General features: G+C 40.4%; 1 protein-coding gene across 3 annotated transcripts in view; it reads right to left on the bottom strand.

Annotated features, from left to right (window-relative positions):
• The window catches only part of ZMAT4 (zinc finger matrin-type 4), a 347808-nt gene that overhangs the window by 6852 nt on the left and 317957 nt on the right, over positions 1–22999 (bottom strand). The window contains exon 7 of one of the 3 annotated variants that reach the window (XM_058720583.1): positions 6045–15954. The exons of the other annotated variants lie outside the window; for them this stretch is intronic. Coding sequence (XP_058576566.1) covers positions 15624–15954 — 331 coding nt within the window. The 3' untranslated portion in view covers positions 6045–15623. Of the gene's footprint in view, positions 1–6044; positions 15955–22999 lie in introns of those variants that run through there. 3 annotated transcript variants of the gene reach the window in all.

The following is a 22999-nucleotide window of genomic DNA, read 5'->3' as shown; positions in this document are numbered from 1 at the left end:
ATGGGGCTCCATCTGACTTCCGTGAGTTCCAGCCCCTGTAGGAAGGAGTTCCTGACACATGGAGATGGCCTTGCAGGGTAGGCCCGCATTCCCAAGACCCCATGCCAAAAGAGAAGCACTCTTGCAGGACCAGTTAAGTAAAAAAAGCTTCTGTTTGTACTAGTTGTCTTTTTGCCCATTCAGACCTGGAAGGTTCAGAGGGGGTGGTGTTCCAGACTGGGCCTGAGTGTAGCCTTATGTACACTGGTAAGGATTTCTTTCATTCTTTTGTTTTCATGTGAAGTATAGTTGACACACAATGCTACATTAGTTTCAGGTGTACAACTTAGCCATTCAACCCCTCTACACATTATGCTACGCTCCCCAGCTCCCCACAGTGCAGCTAGCATCTGTCACTGTACAACGCTATTACAATATCATTTACTATATTCACCATGCTCTACCTTTCAGCCCCATGATTTATTTAGTCCATACCTGGACGCCTGTATCTCCCACTTGCCTCTACCCATCTTGCCCCTTTTCCCTCTACCTTCCCCTCTGGCAACCACCAGTTTGTTCTCTGAGTTTACGGTTCTGCTTCTGCTTTTTAAAACATTTCTTTGGGGCACCTGGGTGGCTCAGTCGGTTAAACGTCCAACTTCAACTCAGGTCATGATCTCACAGTTCATGAGTTCGAGCCCCACATCAGGCTCTCTTTTGTCAGCACAGAGCCTTCTGTCTCCCTCTCCCTTTGCCTCTCCCCCACCCATGCGTGCACACACACACACTCTCTCTCTCTCTCTCTCTCTCTCTCTCTCTCTCTCTCAAAATAAATAAATATTAAAAAATATTTCTTTGTTCATTTGTGTTTTAGATTCCACATATAAGTGAAATCACATGGGGGTATTTGTCTTTTCTGTCAGAATTATTTCAATAAGCAATACCTCTAGGTTCAACTATATTGTCACAAATGGCAAGATCTCCTTCTTTTTACCTAGAAAAGAATTTTCAATACCAAAATTGAACTGTTCTCACTATGGAAGATGACCAGAAACGTGTGCAGTCTTTCTGAGATGTTATCAAGGTCAGGGAAAGGGGTGTGGAATGTGTTCTGAGCAGTGTTTGGAGATGGGTACTGGAGAAAAATTGATGTGACTACCTCACACGAAATGTAAACTATTCAACAAACCAATTAAAAAACTAAGCAGAGTATCCTTAGTCATAATGAAGCCTGGTTTCTGACACCTAGACAGCAAGTTTACAGGGAAATAAGAAATGAAATCATGAAATCATGGACCACGGCTTCTACAAAATGATGGGGCCAGAATGAGTTAGGTTTGTTGGATGAGGAGGAGCTATGTTCCAGACATTTTCCACACACATGTTGTTGAACAATCATGACTTTGATATGCTGCCTGAGATGTTCAATCTGCGGCCTGAGATGTGCCATGAATGACATCTGAGCACTGTCAGCTTTGCTCAGTTTATCACCATAGGGCAAAGATAAACCAAATTAAACTAGATTTCCCAAATCAAGCCTCCCTCAATTTTGATTCTTTCCTTTCTTGCATTCCCTAACTTGGCGAACAAGAACTCAAGGAGGAAACTCAGTGTCTCCCTGGCCCATTTCTTTTTCTCCCCCACCCCATAACAAATCAACCACAAGTCTTACTGGCCTCCTATTTTACTCTGAAATACGGCATGTCCTCTGCACCTCCCATCCATGGCCTCTTCCGGGCTCTTGACATTACACTCAGCTTCTATCTGGCACCTTTGCAACCAGCTCTGCTGTGTCATCACACAGGTGTTACAGTGTTTCACTAGGTTCCTACTGGAGAAAAATGTAATAAACAAAGGTCATTTGTGATATGGCCAGGGCTTCTCCTCCAGCTCGATCTTTTCATCAATGACCCCGTAATCATTCTAAAATCCCATCACGGACGTTTCTGAACCTGCCACACTCCCATGTGCTTTTACAGTTTGTATAAGTGCTTCCTTCTGCCTGGGAGCTCATCCTTCACTCCTAGCCTTGCCCAGATTTCCCCATTCCTTTTAGTGGAAGCATGCTTCCTTTAAATATCCTTCCTCTAACTTACCCTGCCCCAACCAAATGCATTTGGAATATTTTGAGCCGCCACTAGGGAGTAGAGAACAAAACCTCAAGAAAATGCCCAAGCCACAGCAAGTGGTCAGTAAACTGCTGTGCCAAAGGATGCAGCGTGTCCTGCTTCTGAGAGTCGTGAATGGCAGGGAATGAGGTGGGTTGCAGAAGAAAGAGGAGAAGAGAAAAAATGTGGGAGAAAAGATGAAGCATGGAGAGAACGGAACAAGGAAAATGGACTTTTGGGCATGGTGCTACCTCTGTGTGATGCCCAAATCTTTGAAATTTGTCTAAACAAATAAAATACTTGCAAAATGTTAGTTGTTAGTGGAAGTTTATGTAGTCTGAGTGATAGGGGTGGGGGTGGAGGAGAGAAGCACTCAAAGTTACAGGGGGAGAAAGATGTAGAAAGACCATAAGACACCAGGAGTTAAAAACACTGGCAGGATGAATTTCTCCAAATCCTTCTTGGAAAAACAAATCCTGTGTATCTATAACCCACTGAATAAATAAATCATTTAAGATTCAAGAATCAGGCTAATTCAGAGAAAAGTCAGCTATTACGAACATTCAAGAAACTGTGAATATTCAGAAGTACAGGATATTTAAAATGAATGCAGGTCTATTACTTCCTAATACACATAGACTAGCAAAATTGACAAGAATGATTTGTAATTAACTTACCAAAACACCTAAGAAAACAAGCCTCCTCTGTTTATATAGAATTTGCATTGTTTATATGCAAATGAACGCTCCCGAAGTACTTGAGAACAATTTATTCCCTTAAGAAGGCAAATATTCTCTCTATAATCTTGTTTACACTATTCATTTGCTTTGCAAAACATTTTTTATGAAATCACAAAATAATGAAATGTGAGAGTTCGAAGGACCCCAGGGATCATATAGGAAAGTCCAAAGTACTCATTTTATAGATGAAAAATTCAACAGAACCCCTGACACACTCATTTACCCTTAGCATTTCTGAGGCCTGCATGCTCACATCCCAATCCCCCTAATTTGGGGGACTCCATTCTTTCTACGATGGGGTGCTAGCCACAACTGAGGCAGATGCAAGAACAAGGAAGTTACAAAGTGTTAGTTAGGCTTTGGGGCATCACCAGGACCCATCAGCCTCCTAGATCTAGGTAAGAGTCCAGTACCCCTTTTCCATTCACTTATAGATTGGGAGGCCTGGTTAGTCTCAGTTTGCTTCTAAGCCTCACTAAACTCCTACTCTGTCTCCTGCAAGAAATCTCTCCTGACTCCCGCTTCCCTACCCGTCCTAGTTAGGACCCATCCCAAGTGCTTTCTTCTATTGGTTCTGTAACCACATCATATTGCCATCTTGTGTTTACTATCTGTCCTCCCTCCAAAGAAGCCTGGGACTTCTGTATTTTCAATGCTCGCAATAAGTGCTGACAGAGTCAAAGCTTATCCTTCTCCAAAGAAACACATGAGACCAGAGAAGGAATCAATTGGTACATTGGGAAAAAGCCTAACTCCCAGCTACTACATTCCTCAGTTCCTGCTCTATCTTGGGCAAATCCATTTCCAGCTTTCATTCACAGATAAGAAAAACAATTAAGAATTCAAAGCATCTCTATTCTTATCTCTGTCTTCTAGTCTTACAGGTTCGAAGGGCTTGTGATTTAAAGTCAGAAAACTTGATTTTAAACTCCAACACTATTGCTAGTTGGATATTTATGTACTGTGTTTTTACGTTATTGGTTTCAGTTTATCCATCAATAAAACAAAGACATCCATAATATCTTTCCTATAGGAGTGTCATGAGAACTAAATGAGATAATACATATGAATATGTCCAGTAACTACAAAAAATTTAGAGATTTTTCTCTTTACCCTTGCTCCTAATCACTTGAAAATAAATTTCTGATGTAGCTGCTATATCTACTATATAATAAGAAATTGGTTGTTTGTTTGTTTGTTTGTTTGTTTGTTTGTTTTTTTGTCCCAGCTTCTTGGGGTGGAGATTCAAAGCCCTTGGAATTTTCCACTTATTAGGAGTACCTTTGGTTTTTGGTTTTTGGTTTTGGTTTTGGTTTTTAACATTTACAAAGTGACATTTGGCTTTTTTCCCTGTGTTTATTTATTTTTAATTGAAGTATAATTGATGTACAATGTTATATTAGTTTCAGGTGTAAAGCATAGTGATTTCAGCAGTATATACATCACGAAATACTCACCATGATAAAAACAGTTACCTTTTGTCACCACACAAAGTATAGTCAACTAATGTATGACAAAGGAGGCAATAGCATTACCATGGGGAAGAACAAAGCTGGAGGTATCACAATTTCAGATTTCAAGATATATTACAAAGCTGTAGTAAACCAAATAGTATGTTACTGGCACAAAATACAGACACACAGAGCAATGGAACAGAATAGAGAGTCCAGAAATAAACCCACACTTATGGTCACTTAATCCATGGCAAAGGCGACAGGACATATAGTGGGAAAAAGTCTTTTCAACAAATGGTGTTGGGAAAACTGGACAGCTATATGCAAAAGAATGAAACTGGACCACTTTCTTACACCATACACAAAAATAAACTCAAAATAGATTAAAGACCTAAATGTGACACCAGAAACCATAAAACTCCCAGAAAAAAAAAAAAAAAGGCAGTAACCATGTTGACATCAGCCATAGAAACATTTTTTTGGATCTGTTTCCTCAGGCAAGGGAAACAAAAGCAAAAATAAAACAATTGGGACTACATCAAACTAAAAAGCTTTTGCACAGGAAGAAAGCCATCAATGAAATGATAGGAGTGCCTTTGTTATTCTTGGTGGGCTCTGACAGCTCATGCTAATGAGGTGACTCATGGTAAGTCCCTACATAATTTCAAGATGAAGTCTGGCCATGCCGGAAAGATCCACCATGTGATTAGAGGGGTTGAGGCTTTGAGCCAAATGATATTGTCATGACCTCTGCAGAGGGGAGGAGGACTGTAGAGTTCAGTGATGTGGCCAATGATTTAATCAATCGTGTCTAAGTAACGAATCCACAATAGAAATTATGGACACTGAAGTTGTCAGAGAGTGAGCTCTACCATCAAATGACAGACCTCAAATCCAAGATCTAGCACTTAGTAGCTCTGTGGTCTTTACTTCAGTCTCCTGATCCATTAGATGGGGATGATATAATAATAGTAGAGATTTCACAGGCTGCTATGGAGATGAAACGAGTTAGTACATATTATATACTCGTCCATATGGAACAACAAATCAGTGTTATCTCTTACTATAATTATTAGTACTAGTATCACTTGGCTACATGGGCCTCTGCATTAGGCTAAGTAGATTTCTGTATCTTCTGTAATTGGCAGAAAGAAAGGATGTTGAAGTGAGATATGCTTTCTCACTACCTACCCAAGGGCAGCTTTAGTTCTACATGTTTCCAGGTGAAGAATCATGGAAAACAATGGCATATAGCACAAAGATAGTGGGGGTGGGATGAATGCTAATATTTGATGGGTGCACAATGTTCCCTCCTGCCAAAAAAAAAAAAAAAGGCTAAGATTGTGCAGACTATACTGTCCACTATCATACCCAGTCTACAGGTGACTATTTAAATATAAAATAATTAAAACTGCATACAATTAAAAATTCAGTTCCTCAGTCACACTGGCCACATTTCAAGTACTCCATAGGCACACGTAGCTAGTAGCTACTGCACTGTATAGAATAGATACAAATCATTTCCATCATCACAGGGGATTCTACCAGACAGTGCTGGTCTAGAACCACCAAAAGTATTTGAAATCAGATATGTTTTGAAATACAAACCATATTTCTTTTATATGTTCTTTTATGTATATTTATATATAGATACATATATACACAATTATGTTATATATATTTTATATAATTGAATTATAATTAATATACAGTAGTATATTAGTTTCAGGTATACAATACAATTCTATACATACTAGGTGCTCATGATAAGTGTACTCTTAATCCCCTTCACCTATCCATCCATCTTCTCACCCACATCCCTCTGGCAACCACCAGTTTATAATATATATTTAAAAGTCTTATTTTTTTTTGTCTCTGTTTTCCATTGTTCATTTATTTTGTTTCTTAAGTTCCATATACACATGAAAGCACATGGTATTTGTCTTTCTCTGACTATTTCACTTATGTAGCATTATACCCTCCAGATGCACCTGTATTGTTGCAAATGACAAGATTTCATTCTTTTCCATGGTTTTGCATCTTCCTTATCCATTCATCTATGGCATTTTTTATTTTTTATCTTTTTAGGAACCTCCACACTGCTTTCCACAGTGGCTACACCAGTTTACATTCCCACTAACAGTGCCTGAGGGTTCCTTTTCCTCCATAGCCTCACTGACACTTGTTGCTGTTGTTATTGTTCCTGTGTTTTTCATTTTAGTCACTCTGACAGGTGTGAGGTGATATTTCATTGTTGTTTTTATTTAATGCTTATTTATTTTTGAGCGAGTGGGGGAGGGGCAAAGAGAGAGGGGACAGAGGATCCAAAGTGGGCTCTCTGCTGACAGCCGACAGCCTGATGTGGGGCTCAAACTCACAAACCATGAGATTATAACCTGAGCTGAAGTCATATGCTCAACCAACTGAGCCACCCAGGCACCCCATTCATTGTGTTTTGATTTGCATCCCTGATGATTTAGTGATGTTGAGCATCTTTTCACATGTCTTTGGTCATCTGCATGTCTTTTTGGGAAAAATGTCTATTCGTGTCCTTGCCTATTTTTAATTGGATCGTTTGTGGGATTTTTGGTGTTACTGTAGAAGTTCTTTGTATGTTTTAGATATTAACCCCTTATCAGATATGTCATTTGTAAATATCTTCTCCTATTCAGTAGATTGCCCTTTTGTTTTGTTGATGGTTTCCTTCACTAGGCAAAAGCTTTTTATTTTGGTATAGTCCAAATAGTTTAACTTTGTTTTTGTTTCCCTTGCCAAAGGAGACATATCTAAAAAAAATGTTTCTATGACTAGTGTAAAAGTGGTTACTGCCTATGTTTTCTTCTGGGAATTTTATGGTTTTGGGTCTCACATTTAGGTCTTTAATCTATTTTGAGTGTGTGTGTGTGTGTGTGTGTGTGTGGTATAAGAAAGTTGTCTCATTCTTTTGCAGGTAGCTGTCCGGTTTTCCCAACACCATTTGTTGAAGAGAACTTTTCCCATTGTATATTCTTGGCTCCTTTGTTGTAGATTAATGGATCATAAAGGTGTGGGCTTATTTCTTGGCTTTCTAATCCATTCTGTTGATCTATGTGTCTATTTTTGTGATAGTATCATACTGTTTTGATTACTACAGCTCTGTAGCATATCTTTAAATCTGGGATTGTGATACCTCCAGTTTTGTTCTTCTTTTTCAGTATTGCTTTGGCTTTTTGAGGTCTTTTGTGGTTCCATACAAATTTCAGGATTATTTAGGTGTGCCTGGGTGGCTCAGTCAGTTAAGCTCCGACTTTGGCTCAGGTCATGATCTCACAGTTCATGGGTTTGAGCCCCATGTCAGGTTCTGTGCTGATAGCTCAGAGCCTGGAGCCTGCTTCAGATTCTCTGTCTCTCTCTCCTTCTGCCCCTCATCCACTCATGCTCTGTCTCTCTCAAAAATAAACAAACATTAAAAAAAGTTTTTTTAATTTAAAATTCAAATTTCATGATTATTAGTTCTAGGTCTGTGAAAACTATTGTTTGTATTTTTATAGAGATTGATTGCATTAAATCTATAGATTGCTTTAGGTAGTATGGACATTTTAACAATATTGGTTCTCCCAATCCATGAGCATGGAATATTTTTCCATTTGCTTATATCATCCTCAATGTCTTTCATCAGAGTTTTATAGTTTTTGGAATACAGGTCTTTCACCTCCTTCGTTCAGTTTACTCCTACATATGTTATTCCTTGGTAGTTCAATTGTAAATGAGACTATTTCAAAATTTCTGTTACTTCATTATTAGTGTATAGTAATGTAACAGATTTTTGTATGTTGATTTTGTATCCTGTGACTTCACTGAATTCATTAATCAGTTCTAGCAATATTTTGGTGGAGTCTTTACGGTTTTCTATATACAGTATCATGCTATCCACAAATACTGAAAGTTTTACTTCTTCCTTATCAATTTAGATGCCTTTTATTTTTTTCCTGTCTGATTGTTGTGGCTAGGACTTCCAGTACTATGTTGAATAAAAGTGGTGAGAATGGACATCCTTGTCTTATTCCTCATCTTAGAGGAAAAGTTTTCAGTGTTTCACCATTGAGTATGATGTTAGCTATGGGTTTCTCATATACGGCTTTCATTAAATTGAGGTATGTTCCCGCTAATCCTACTTTGTTGAGAGAGTTTATCATGAATGTATCTTGTACTTTCAAATGCTCTTTCTGCATCTAGTGAGATATTCATATGGTTTTATATCCTTTATGTTGTTAATGTGATGCATCACATTGGTTGATTTGCAAATATTGAACCACCTTGCATCCTTGGAATAAATCCCACTTAATTGTGGTGGATGATTTTTTAAACGTATTATTGGATTCGGTTTGCTAATATTTTGTTGAAGATTTTTGCATCTATGTTCACCAGAGATATTGGCCTTGTAGTTTTCTTTTTTGTAGTGTCTTTATCTGGTTTTGGTATCAGGGTAATGCTGGCCTCATGGAATTATTTTGGAAATTTTCCTTCCTCTTCTAAATTTTGGAATAGTTTGAGCAGAAGAGGTATTAACTCTTTAAATATTTGGTTGAATTCACCTGCAAAGTCATCTGTTCCTGGACTTTCATTTGTTGAGAGTTTTTGATTACTGATCCCATTTTATTGTTAGTAATCAGTCTGTTCAAATTTTCTATTTCTTCCTGATTCAGTTTTAGAAGGTTAAAGTCTCCAGGAATTTATTCATTTCTTCTAGGTTGTCCAAACATTGACATATAATTTTTCATGTATAATGCATAATCCTTTGTATTATATATAATCCTTGGTATTGCTGTTGTGTTGGTTGTTATTTCTCCTCATTTCTGATTTTACTTGAGTTTTTTCTCTCTCTCTTTTTGATGAGTCTGACTAATGGTTAATCAATGTTATTTATCCTTTCAAAGAACTATGTCCTGGTTTCATTGATCTATTCTACTGTTGTTTAGACTCTTTTTCACTTATTTCTGTTCTAATATGATTTTAATCTTTTCTGATTTTGTTGAGACTTGTTTTGTAATCTAATATGTGATTTATTCTGGAGAAGATTCCATGTACATTTGAAAAGATGATGTATTCTGCTGTTTTGGATGGAATGTTCTGAATATATCTGTTAGATCCATCTAAACCAAAGTGTCATTCAAAGCTATTGTTTCTTTGTTGATTTTCTGTCTAATGATCCATCCACTGATGTTAAGTGGAGTGTTAAAGCCCCCTACTAAAAGTATATTACTATCAATTTGTTCTTTTATATCTGTAAATGGTTGTATCTGGGTGTTCTCATGTTGGGTGTGATTGTTATATCTTCTTGTTAAATCGTTCCCTTTATTATTGTGCGGTATCCTTCTTTATCTCATGTTACAGTCTGTTTTAAAATTCATTTGCCTGATATAAGTATTGCTATACTTATACCTGGGTTTCTTTTTGTTTCTATTTGTATGGTAAATGTTTTTCTATCTCTTTACTTTCAATATGCAAGTGACTTCAGGTCTGAAGTGAGTCTCTTGTATGCAGCAGAGATGAGTCCTGCTTTTTTATCTATTCAGTCACCTCTGTCTTTTGAGTAAAGCATTTAGTTCATTTACATTCAATGTAATTATTGATAGGTATGTACTTACTGTCATTTTGTTACTTGTTTTATGGTTGTTTTTGTAGTTCCTCTGTTCCCTTCTTCTCTTACTCTCTTCCCTTGTGGTTTGATGGCTTTCTTTAGTAATATGCTTGGATTACTTTCTCTTTATTTTTCACATATCTGTTATAGGTTTCCAGCTTTTCATCTGTGGTTACCATTAGGTTGACATATAACATCCCATGCATATAGCAGTCTATATTAAGTTGATGGTTGCTTAGGTTTAAACCCATTCTAAAGCCCTACATTTTTACTCTCTCCTCATGTTTTACATATATGATGTCATAATTTCTATCCTTTTATTTTGTGAGTCCCTTGATTGACTTTTATACATATAATTGATCTTATTCCTTTTGTGCTTTAATCTCCATACTGTTTTTAAAATTTTTTTAACGTTTATTCACTTTTGAGAGACAAGAATGCAAGCAGGGGTGGGGCAGAGAGAGAGGGAGACACAGAATCTGAAGCATCCTCCAGGCTCTGAGCTGTCAGCACAGAGCCTGATGCAGGGCTCAAACTCATGAACCACAAGATCATGACCTAAGCCGAAGTCGGGCACTTAACCAACTGAGCCACCCAGGCACTCCTCCATAGTGTTTTTATAAATCATTAATCTATGACTTTTATTAAGTTTGTATTTACCTGTGAAAAATTTTTTCCTTTAATAATTTTCTCTTTTTTTTAAGTGTATTTATTTATTTTGAGAGAGAGAGAGAGAGTGTGTGTGTGAGCAGCCAAGGGGCAGAGAGAGAGGGATAGAGAGAGAGAATCCCAAGCAGGCTCCACACTGCCAGCACAGAGTCCAATGTGGCCTTGAACTCACAAACTGTGAGATCATGACCTGAGCTGAAACTAAGAGTCAGACACTTAACTGACTGAGCCACCCAGGTGTCCCCCTTTCATAATTTTCTCACTATTTTTCTTTACACTCAAAGACTTCCCTTTAACATTTCTTGAAAGGCTAGATCTATTTTTCTATTCTGAACAAGAGCCTTATTGGGTGAAATAATTTTTTTGCTGCAAGTTTCCTCCTTTCATCACTTTTAATATATTATGTCATTCATTTCGGGCCTGCAAAGTTTCTGCTGAAAAATCAGCTGATAGTCTTATAGGGTTTCTCTTGTATAAAATTATTTTCTTTTCACCCATTGCCTTTAAAATTCTTTTTCATTACTTTTGTCATTTTAATTTCTATATGTCTTGGGTGAACCTTCTTGGGTAGGTTTTGTTGGGGCTCTCTGTGCTTCCTGGATCTGGATTTCTGTTTCTCTCCCCAGATTAGGAAAGTTTTCAGCTATTATTTCTTCAAATAAGTTTTCTGCGCCCTTTCCCCTCTATTCTTCTTCTGGGATCCCTATAATGCAAATGTTATTATACTTGATGATGTAGCTGAGTTCCCTTAATCTATTCTTGTTTTATTAATCTTTATTCTTTTTGTTATTCAGCTTGGTTGCTTCCTATTACTCTGTCTTCCAGGTTGCTGATCTGTCCTGCTTTCTCTAGTCTACTAGTTATTCCCTCTTGTGTATTCTTAATTTCAGCTATTGAGTTCTTCATCTCTGATTGGTTCTTTTTTATATTTTCTATCTCTTTGTTGAAGGTCTCACTGAGGTCCTCCACTCTTTCCTCAAGTCCAGTAAGTATCTTATGACCATTACCTTGAACTCTCTTTCAGGTAGATTGCTTATTTCCATTTTATTTAGCCCTTTGGTGTGATTTTGTCACACTCTTTCATTGGGGACATATTCCTCTGTATCTTCATTTTTTCTAATTCTCTGTGTTTGTTTCTATGTATTAGGAAAGTCATCTACATCCCCCGATCTTGGAAGTAGTGGTCTTATGAAGAAGAGGTCCTGTAGTGCCCTGCAGTGCAGTGTCCCCTGTACACCAGAACCAGGTGACTCAGGGGTGTCTCATATATTTTGTGCACCATTATGTTGTGATTGAAATGCTTTTGCCTTCAATCCAGTCTTCTGCAATGGCCCCCTTTGCCTGTTGCAGAATGGGTTTGGTCCTTGTGCCTTAAGAGACCAGTCTGGGTCTGCCTTGGTCTTGTAGTTGGGTCAGAACAGATGTCTTCCCTCAGTCTGTCTGTTAGGGTTGCAGTGACTCCAAACTACAGGGTTCTCTTATTTCCCTGTCCCCTGTGAGGTTTTTGTTGGTGGGAAATGCCAAAAGTGAGATCAGATGCCTGCCACTAACTCATTGCTAGGGGTACAGTCAAACTGATGTGTGTGGTTACCTTCCCCTCTTCCTAGGGCAAGAATCATGTTGGAGTAGTGCTGGCCACTATTGGGGCTGCTTGTAGAATTTCAGGTGCCATCTTGGAGGGACTCCCACCAAGTGGGGCAGGTTGGATGGGACAGATCTACAGGAGAACACACAGGCAGGGTAAGCTGTTAGCAAGCTAGGTGTGAGTGTTTGCACATTGGTTCTGGCAGGTTTCCAGGTATCTAGGCTGAAGGTTGGGGGGTGAGGAGAAATGGCACCCGCTAGCTCTTTTGTTCTTGGAGAAGTTTCATAAAGATCCTCCCCATCCAGTGCACGTTCTGAGATCAGTAAATAAATATCTTTCCAGTATACCCCAAGTGTTTTCAACTGCTGCTTCTATGCTGTATCTTCACAGGATTGTTTGTTATGCTGGCTGTTTAAGTGCAGGGACTCAGTTTCCTACTGCTCTGTGGCTCTCACAGAGCTAAGCCTGCTGAAATTTAAAGTACTCAGAGTTAAGCCTCACTCATTGTAAAAACTCACATAGTTAAGCCCCTCTGGTTTTTGATGCCAAATATTATAGGGACTCATCTTCCCAGTAGAGGTCTCTCTTGTCTGGGGTACAGGTGTGTGGTCTGCTCCTCACCCTTCTCTGTGCTCTTGGTGTCCCTCCTGTCTGTGGTTGGTCTCACAGGGAGTTTGGCTCCTGAATGTGTCTCTGTTCCTCCTACCATTTTTGATGTGGTCTACTCTCTATGATTAACTGCAGAGAGGCTGTTCTGATAGTTTTTTGGTTATTTTCTGGGTTAGTTACACTGCTGTGGCTGTGATCTAGGTGTACCCATGGGATAAGGTAAGCTTAGGATCCTCCTACTCTGCTATCTTCCCAGGCTCCCTGCCAAATTCATTTTTTTTAAAAGTCCTACAATCATGTAAATTCCATTAATTTTTCTCAAAATGCAAGATAAAATGAAAAAATAATGGAGAGAATGCCTGCTATTATGCTCAAATAATGTGTAGCCTCTCTCAAACATTTTAGTGACTGTAAGTTTAGGAATTAGGAGAGAGGAAAAGTCCAAACCCTTGAGATGCTGTCCTCCTTTCCTTCCACTCATATGCAAATGTCCTGGGGTATGTGCCTTTTGAGAACCTGGAGGCCAACAATTCCAAATGACTCTTAGTATGCCCAGGTCAGCAACTGTAGAGGTGGAAAGCCACTCCTCAAGCTGGCCCTTGGGCAGATAGGAATTGAAGTCCGTGAAGCAGAGTAGTAGAAACAAAGGAATGAGCTGGCAGAAGCATGGCTTGGTGGGGTATGTAGGGAGCTTATGGGAAAGGGAAGGACAGGGGACTGAAATGATAAAAACAGAAAAGAAATACTGTGTGAGGCTGATTGCTAGGAAGGAGACTGGAAAGTATGGTGGGATGAGATGTAGCCAGTTTTCAGGGAGAGACGCCAGGCTGGGATGGAGAGGAAGAGGTCTAGAAGCTGACAGAGGAGGCATGGGGTCTGTACCAATGCAAGAGTCACTGAGGGGTCAGGGAGGACTCAGGTACCCTGACTGGCCTGCTGGTGGTAAAAATAATACTACAATGATAATGAAATTTTCATACTAGTTATTTGACAATTATTATATTATTATCAAAACCCCAAAACAAGTGAACTCAGAAAGAGCCTTCAATTTAAAATCTAGGCCTGGAATTACAACTAAATGGCTATGTTGAAAGTGTAGCTTCATCTGGGAAACCTCAACTTCTTCAGCTATTCAATGGAGAAATGGGCAAAGCCATTCTCCAGGATCTTTCACCTCCAACATGCTGAAATCCTGGGGCCAGGCCAACGTCGCTGCCATGGAGACAGACTCAATCTTTTAAGACATTCAATTCCAAGTTCAGCAGTATTCTGTCAGCTCATCTAAATTATAGCAAACTCCAAAATGACAAATCCACAGATAAAGAGGATTCTGTACTAATTTTCTTTTCCTTTCTCCCCCCCCCCGCCCCCTTCAGGCTCAGAGTTTATTTGTTAACCAGCACCAACTATAAACAGTCAACCCTTTCGGAAGATGCTCAAATCCACTACTGAAAGCTGTCAGTACATTTTGTAAACAGAGCAAAACTCTGTCTTATACATAGGCCAAAGAAGGGGATCAAGAAAGTCAGCATGTGCTCACAGAAAGTCTCTGGGAGGCCGTGGCCTGATGCAGCATCCTCCAGAGCACCTGGGTTGGTTCTGGACCAAAACAACAAATCACAGACTACAAAAGTCCTTGCAGTGTCTATAATAGGCAAAGTCAATGATGTAGAGAGAATTGAGGCACATGTAGAAATCCTCCTAGTGAAAGGATCCTCCCATCATGATCCCCACTCCAAATAACTATATCCTCTATATTGTCCCTGCAGGACTTCTATGATGCAGAGTAGGGTACACTGGGGTAGTCTGGAGTCCTGGGGCCATGAGACACCATCTAAATCATGCAACAGATATAAAATGACTCATCTTCCTTGAGCCCCAGGTCTCTATTCTCTAAACTGAGGTTAAGACAACTCCTGCATAGGACTTTGGTGACAAATAAATGGATTAATGAAAGCCCTTTGTAAATGGTAAAATTAGTGGAAAAACTATTCAAATGTAAATCATTAGAGTTATAACTTTATATAACCATATGACTTTAATACTCTTTAAAGTCTATGGTGCATTTTTTAATTGAGATAATGTAGTGGGAATAGCATATTAGCTAACTATAGCATTGTCAATGGTTTGCTTGTAAGATGAATCTATCACTACAGACCTCTAAGTGTCCAAGGACTTGAATCTAATACTTGAACTATTGGAAACAAGATGTTTGTCAGACTGGGGGTTCTAAAAACATAGGAACTACAAAGGGCAATGAAGTCAGAGGGGGTGGAGAGTGGGGGGTGGGGAGAAGAGCAGGGAGATGCCACAGGGAGCATATGTATTTATTCCCAGGGTTTGGGGAGAGGGACGGCTGTTAAAGTACATATTCCACCTGACAATTTTGTCTTGACCAGCACTAATGAACTTGGTGATCTTGCCCAGGAGATTTTCAAGCTGTGTTGCAGCCTCTTCTTACTGCTTACAGTAAACTGCAAAAGTGACAGATTGATGGAAGAACTGTTACACAAAAAGGAACCAAGATTTGATGATTTTGAAACTTCTCAGCTTCTCTAGATAGCAAAAGATGCTAAAATTAAGAAATGGCTTCCAGGTTGCCAGGAAAATGTGGTCTAGAAATAAAGCTGAATGAGACAGCATTGCCCTTGGTTAGGACTTCAAAAAGATCGAAGGATCAGACCATTAGTGGGTCCCACACAAGGGGCTGCTGAAGAGAGTGAGGGCACTACATACAAGTTGTCTCGGGAACAATAGGACCCCTGGGAAGTATGAGGACTTTTGTTTCAGCCTTCTCAACAAAATCCAAACTAGAGAAAAGCTTTTCTCTAAGAGATTTCAGGATGTGACTTTTTTTTTCTAGTACAGCAAACCCCAATAAGATTCACAGAAATCTCTCAGAGTTTTTGAGAAAATTAGATCAGTAGAAACAGTGGTATTTTGGATTGAAAGGAGTAGAGACAATAAAAAATGAGGTTGCCCGACCCTAGAAAGTCTACTGGCAAGAAGCAAGCCCACCAAACTAGCTGGATACAAACGTGCACAGGCTTTCATGAAAAAGGATGGCCCAGAGGGCAGACCAAGGTAAGCAGCATCTGAGAAGTGCTTTCCAAAGATCCTTGCATCCTGGTATCCTTGTCCTATTGAGATCCCCTCCCTTTGAGTGTGGACTGGATCCAGTGACTTGCTTCTAACAAATGGAATATGGACAGTATTATTGCTAGATCAGGTTATAAAACACTGTGATTTCCATCTTGTTACCTCCCACACTGTCTGTTGCCATGTTGCTTGTTCAGATTGTTATGAGCTGTCCATGCCCAGAAATGCCTCTGGCCAGTATGTCATAAGGAATGGAGACCCTCATTCCAACCACTCACCAGGAACCAGATCCTGCCAACAATCACCTGAGTGAGACTGTAGACAGATTCACCCCTAGGGCAGGCTTGACTAAAGCTTTAGAAGAAACCCAGAGCTAGAGAACCTAGATAAACCATGCCTAGATTCTTGTCCCACAATCATTGTGAGATAGTAAATATTTAGGGCACCACGTTTAGGGATAATTTGTTAAGCAACAACAGATAAAAATGGTCAGTGTTATGGACTGAATTATGTGATTCCCATTCATATGTTAAAGATCTAATTCCCAGTATTCAGAATGTGACGTTATTTAGAAAGAGAGTCATTGCAGATGTAACTAGTTAAGATGAGCTAATACTGCAGTAGAGTTAATCTAATCCAACCTGACCAGTGTTCTTCCAGAAAAGGGAAATTTGGACACAGTTATGTCTATCAAGAAAACACCATGTGAAGATTGGCTTTAGGCTACCACAAGCCAAGGAACTATCAGAAGCTGGGGGAGAGGCCTCAAACATCTTTTCCCAGTACCTTCAGATGGAGCACAGTCCTACTGACACATTGAGTTGGATTTCTAGCCTACAGAACGGTGACAGAATAAACTTCTGTTTTATAAGCCACTCAGTCTGTGGTAGTTACAGCAACCTTAGCAAACTAATACAATCAGTAAATGGGAGAAGTGTTAGGGAGTGCCAAGTAGAAAAGAAATCAAAGAATGCTTTATTCTGATTCCAGTAGTCCTGTGAAACACTGACATCCCCTCACTACATCCTGGAAAACAAACAACAATCAATGTGTGCCTATTCAAATGCCATCACCATAGTCTTTTCCCCTCAGAGAAGTTATGGGGATGCAATGAGTCACACTCATGTGAACATGCCCCTGACATCACAACCTCCTTCACCCACCTCAGAAATGTAAACAGGGTAGAGTAACTAGAGGAAAACAAACCAGAGCAAAGCCCTGAGGCACACAGTCAGAAAGAAAGGTCAATATAAGGAGAATCCACCTGTATCTCACCTCTGATATAGATTTGTTCCTTTAAAAAATAAATAAATAATGAGAGAGGATTTGACTCTCTTTTGTGTAAATTAATTTACAGCACAAGTTAACCCATTTAAAGAACCACACAGTGAATCACTTCAACAAGAAAAAATCATCTTCTAATGTACCTCTTACATAAGTTTGGGCTCTATGGAGAAGCACACACCAGCCAGGTTCTGAATGTGAATGAGTAGTCTCCTAGGGGTCAATATCCAGCAATTCTAAAACCCTATACATATTGGCTTTCAATTAATAAACAAAAAGCAATTGATTATGGAAAATTCAGGGCTGAAAAATAGACATTGTGATTAAAATTCATGCTGGCTGCTCTCAATCAGGGCTGGCAAGTCCTGATGGGGAAAAAAAATCTTTTTTTTTTTTTTTTGTTGACTTTGTTAATACCTGAGAAGAAAGACATGAGAAATGAATTACATTCCAAGGGTTCTAAGAGGGAAACACTGATTCCTGAGGCAGCATAATTATCTGCTTCCAGCCCCTGACCTTTACTCCCTGATGACTGACAGAGAGGGAAGGGAGAAGGGAGCAGGGCTCTCCGGGGCTCTGTGTGAGCTAGAAGTGCCAGGAATTGCTCTGCTTCTAACCGATTGCTATAGAAATGTAGGTTATGCGCAGCACATAAAGCTGCACTGAAATATGGTTCAATACCGTTTCTGCCAGATCCTCCAAACAGACTCAGATGCATCCTGCCACCAGGGGCTGGTGTGAGTAGTGTATAATTTCTAAAAGCATTTCATACACGCACCAAACATGGAAAAAATATGGAAATGCAATCATGATAAGGAGTGACATTTCTCAAGGTGCGCCATTTGCCATATTTTGATTAACTCCCATTTCTGAATGGCAAAGCAGCTTCTGTTAATAAACAGCAAGCTTCAATTAGACATCTGTGAATGCAATCTACGTGGAACTCTTGGCTGGCACGTGTGTGTCACCAGTTTTCCCACAGCCTGTGTGCCTGTGATCCAGACTGGGGGTGGGGAAGGGTGTTTCCAGCGATCTCATGAAGTGCTGGGCATTTCACTCCTGTGAGCATGGAGAACCCCTACGCTAGTGTTGATGTCATTTCTTTTCTTTCTTGGCCTTTCTCACAGTCTGACTCCCTGACCAAGAATTCAGAGTCTAGAGAGTGGCCATTCTCTGAATGGAAGCCATCCCCTGATACTAGGAAAGTATTTAATTAGCAATTTGGAAAGGAAAGAAGCCACAATGTGGAGAAAAGAATGTGGATCCTGGGGCCAGACCAATCTGTGTTTGAATTTAAGGCTTCACTGTGTAGTGATCATGTGACCTGGGAAAGTGATCTCAGTGTTCTCAGCTAAGTCACCACATCTATGAATGGGGATCATGAAGAATTGGCCCTTTAGAGCCAGGCACTGTTGCAATGTGATGATGACACCGTAGGAAATCAAAGCGGCAAAACTCCATGCCTTACAGTTTAGTATGAAGACATTGGCAACACATGAAAATAACGAAATTGCACGGTGCATGGGAAGGTGATAAGGACTATAAAGAAAAATAAAACAGGGCAGAGGATGTGGATGATGTGGAAACAAGAGCTGCAATTTTGAATGGAGTGGTCAGGGAAATTGCCATTTGTGTGTGCTAGGAACTTGCCAGGTGACAGGTGGTTGGGAGGAAGAGGGATCAGCAAGCACAAACACTCTGAGGCCAGAGCACTGCTGAGGGCTCCAAGAGCATCAAGGAGGCCAGTGTGGCTGCAGCTGAGGGAAGGAGGAGGAGAAGCTGGAGGAAGCAAAGAAATAACTGGAGGTAGGAGGGTTTGGTGTGTGGGGGCCTTGTAGGCCAATGTGCAGGCTTGGGTTTTTATGATGAACAAGAGGGACAGCCATTAGTGTGTTTTGAACTAAGAAGTGGGCTGATCATTAAGGATTCTGTGAATTAAAAGAAGATGAAGATAGGGGCATGTGGGTAGCTCAGTCAGTTAGCCATCCAACTCTTGATTTTGGCTCAGGTTGTGATCTCACGGTTTGATGAGTTTGAGCCCCATATTGGGCTCTGTGCACTGACCACTCAGCCTATTTGAGATTCTTTCTCTCCCTCTCTCTCTGCCCCTCCCCTGATCATGCTCTCTCTGTCTCTCTCAAAATAAATAAATAAACTTTAAAAAAAGAGAAGATGAGTGGCACCTGGGTGGCTCAGTCGGTTGAGTGTCTGACCCTTGACTTTGGCTCAGGTCATGATCTCACAGTTTGTAGGCTCAAGCCCTGCACTGGGCTCCATGCTCACAGTGCAGAACCTGCTTGGGATTCTCTCTCTCTTCCTCTCCCTCAAAATAAGTAAATAAAGTTTAAATTTACTTTAAAAAAAAGAAGATGAGATAAAGATGAAGAAGAGGAGAAGGGGAGGGGGAGGAGGAAGAAAAAGAGGAGGAGAAAAGGGGAAGGAAAAAATGCTATGAAGTACTTTGCACATCTCCCAGGGCAGGTAGTTTTAAAAATGAGATCTTAAGCCCTTTTCACATTCCCCAGAGAATCACACTGATCTTTCTTTCTCTTCTCCCTTGCCCCAAGATTGTGTGATTTATGCATACAATTTTGGTTGGCAATTTTTATGTTGCCTGAATTAATGGCATGAAACTTAAGTAATAAGAAGGAGGTCTGGAAGCAAAGCACACTGTTTTATCAGAGATTCTGGAGATTTCTGTTGGTGATTTCTGCCCTGCTGGGACAAGGAAGTCAGATACATTTGGCCACCCATCCATCAGCAGCTGTCCAGAGATAGGGGTGCTCTTGACAGTGTCTGCAGATTCACTCCACATATCTGTTTGGAGAGTGCAAGGCTGTGTTCTCCCAAAACAAAGAAAGACAAAGACAAGGATGGGGCTGATGGAATACCTGTCCATTTGGGAGAAGTTAATTCTGCAATTTCATGATCTCATAGTTGTTACATTAATCTGTAGCTGTTTTTCTCTTTACTAACTTCTGCTCAGCAGACAAGGGCAAAAGGGAGACACAGATGAAGAGAAGCAAGCTCACTAACACCCTCTCCTTACAAGATTTGAGGCAGTCGGCCAACGGTGCTGTGTCATTAAAATGTCTCCTGAGAAAGAAAGGCTCACTACTCCCCAGCATGCATCTCAAGCCTTGAGTTCTCGTCTCAGCGCTGGGTAAGACAGTGCTGAGAGACCTCAAATGCCACACTGTCCAAGACATTTTAGCTTCCCAACCAGTGTCTCTTTACACAGTCCTTAGCGGAGGGAATGGCTCCCCTGTCTAGAAATCTGGGAATCAAAGACTCCTCACACATACTTGGTAATTGAGTGATCTTCATTCTACTTGTCAAGCAACTCCCTGAGCTAGTATTTCTAATGTGGCTGTGATAGTTCGGAATATAAGTTGTTTGACCTCCTCTCCCTGTTTCTTATCATATCTTCTAACCAATCCGCTGATTTATTAAAACCTGATTAGTTCCCTTCCCTACTTAAAATTCCCCAATGTCTCCTCATTGCCCAAATCCCTTAGGTTTACACACTAGACTCTGTAATTTGGCTACTGACCCTCTCCAGTATTTTTTCTCAATACCTGCCCTTCTTGCTTCCTCATTTCCCCAACCAAAATGCACCTTACTTTCCAGCCATTTTGAGTTTGTTGTTCTCCTAAAGTGTACTAAGCTGCTTTAAGCAAATCCTTTGTTTAATCTGTCCTCTTGCCTGGAGTTCTGGCCTCACCGTGACAAGGTGCCTCCCAGACCTGCAGCTACAGGGAACAGTATCGACCAAGAGAGACAGAGATGCAAGTTCTGACACTGAGCTCTGATTACTTCTCCTGGGCTCCTCCCAGACCATGCCTGAGGGCAGCAGAGATGTTAAGGCAGATCTTTTCTGGAAGGCAGGGAGTTCTTCTGAGGCCAACTTTGGCTCCTTTTTCCAAGGACCATACAATGGTCTAGGATACTTCCACCTGACTTTCCCCTCCCTCTTTCCCTTACTCAGGGCCAGACATGTGGTCTAACAGCTTTCCCAGTTTCTTCTGCATCACATTGCACTTTCTCTTTCACTTCTTTCCCCTAATGATGTACTTACACATTTAATCCTCTCTTGGCAGCTACATCTCAGGGGATCCAGTCCCAGACTAATGCAATGACTGTCTGGTGAAAGCCTACTTTTTTTTTTTAAATTTATTTTTGAGAAAGATAGAGAGACAGAGACAGAGCATGAGCAGGGGAGGGGCAGAGAGAGATGGAAACACAGAATCTGAAGCAGGCTCCAGGCTCTGAGCTGTCAGCACAGAGCCCAACATGGGGCTCCAACTCATGAACCCCAAGATCATGACCTGAGCCAAAGTTGGCTGTCATTAGTTGTTACGTAGTGGAAGATGCATTGGGATCGGGTATAGCCTGAATGTTCAATAAGGGTGGGCAGTTTGCTGTGGGAAACACACAGCCTCATCTCTGAATGAGAAAGATATCAATGTGCAGAAGAGATCTGAAAGTCATCACCCTCATTTTGAACTGTGTTGTCAAGAGCAAGGTACTCTTCATGGAACAAGGCAGATACCAGTCTTTTAGTTAGGGAGATACCACGTTTTAAGAAATATTTTTTAATCCCTGATATGTCTGCATTTGCAATTTCTCATTTAAGAAATTAAAGCTAATAAAGTTTAAACAACTTGGATTCAAATCCCAGTTTTTCCCTTTGCTACCCGTGTGACTTTGAACAAGGAACATAACCTTCCAGAGCACTAATCTCCTATAAAAGGAGAATAATAATTAAACTTCCCATACAGTGTTTTGAAGGATTGAATGAACTGATAAGTGTGTATGCCACAAGAACAGCATCTGACACACAATTGCTGCTCAGTAAATGCTGGCTGAATTGACAGCCAGGGCTGTGGTGGCATCTAATGCATTTTAAATGTCTGAGATGAATTTACAGCTTGGTATTTCTCCAAAGTTGAAATCTACTTGGAAAGGTTTCTCATAATAACCCTCTCTTACTCTTGTGAACCCACTCACTCTTTCGGGCTGTATTCCCAGCTCCGGTTCTGAGGAGAGAGCTCTTCTTTTGCAGGGTCTGAGGAACATTTCCAGTATCGTTACTACTTTTTTAGGTCATCTGTCCACCAATCGAGCTGCTGCTGCTACTGCCACTTTTCAAAGAGTTTAGTCCTCCTCAGGCCTCATAGCCCAGCTCTCCATAAACACATGTAATTGTAAAGCTGTGCTTTTAGGGGCTAATTCTCTGTCCTTCTCCCACTTGGCCACTCCCCCATCCCTGTACTTATCCTCCTCTCCAAATCCTCCTTAGTCTACTTACTAAAACCCATCTCCTGGAAAGGATCAAATAAACCATTTACACTAGAGATCTTTCAATAAATTAAACTAATATTTGTATTAGAATAAGTCTCCTCATGCTAAATGTATCACTGACCAGTAAGGCAGCCACACACTCCGCTGATGCCCAAGGGGACTCCACATGATCACTCCTTGACTCTGACTATGAAAAAGTGTGGTGGCTTTAAAATACGTCCACAGATTCTTTCACATTCCTCCTTTCAAGGGAAGGAGACTAGTCTCTACCCCAACTCCCCCTTTACTGTGCCTGGACTTAACTCGCTTCTTGAAAAAAAATACAGTTAACGGTGTGTGATTTTAGACACTTGGTTGCACAAGGTACTGTGTCCCCCTCCTTGTTCTTCTTGGATTTCTCACTCTGGATGAGAAGAGAGCCCTGTGGGAGGAACAGAGGCCTCTTGCCAATAGCCATGTGGGTACACCCTCTTGAAAGCATACTCTTCAGCCCCATTCAAGCCTGAAGATGTCTTCAACCCCAGGCTATGTCTTGGTATTCCTGATTC

This window comes from Neofelis nebulosa, chromosome 3 (genome assembly GCF_028018385.1).
Source record: "Neofelis nebulosa isolate mNeoNeb1 chromosome 3, mNeoNeb1.pri, whole genome shotgun sequence".
In the NCBI taxonomy this organism is placed as follows: Eukaryota; Metazoa; Chordata; class Mammalia; order Carnivora; family Felidae; genus Neofelis; species Neofelis nebulosa.
Note: the sequence above shows the minus strand (reverse complement) of the source record. Positions and strands in the feature narration are given on the sequence as shown.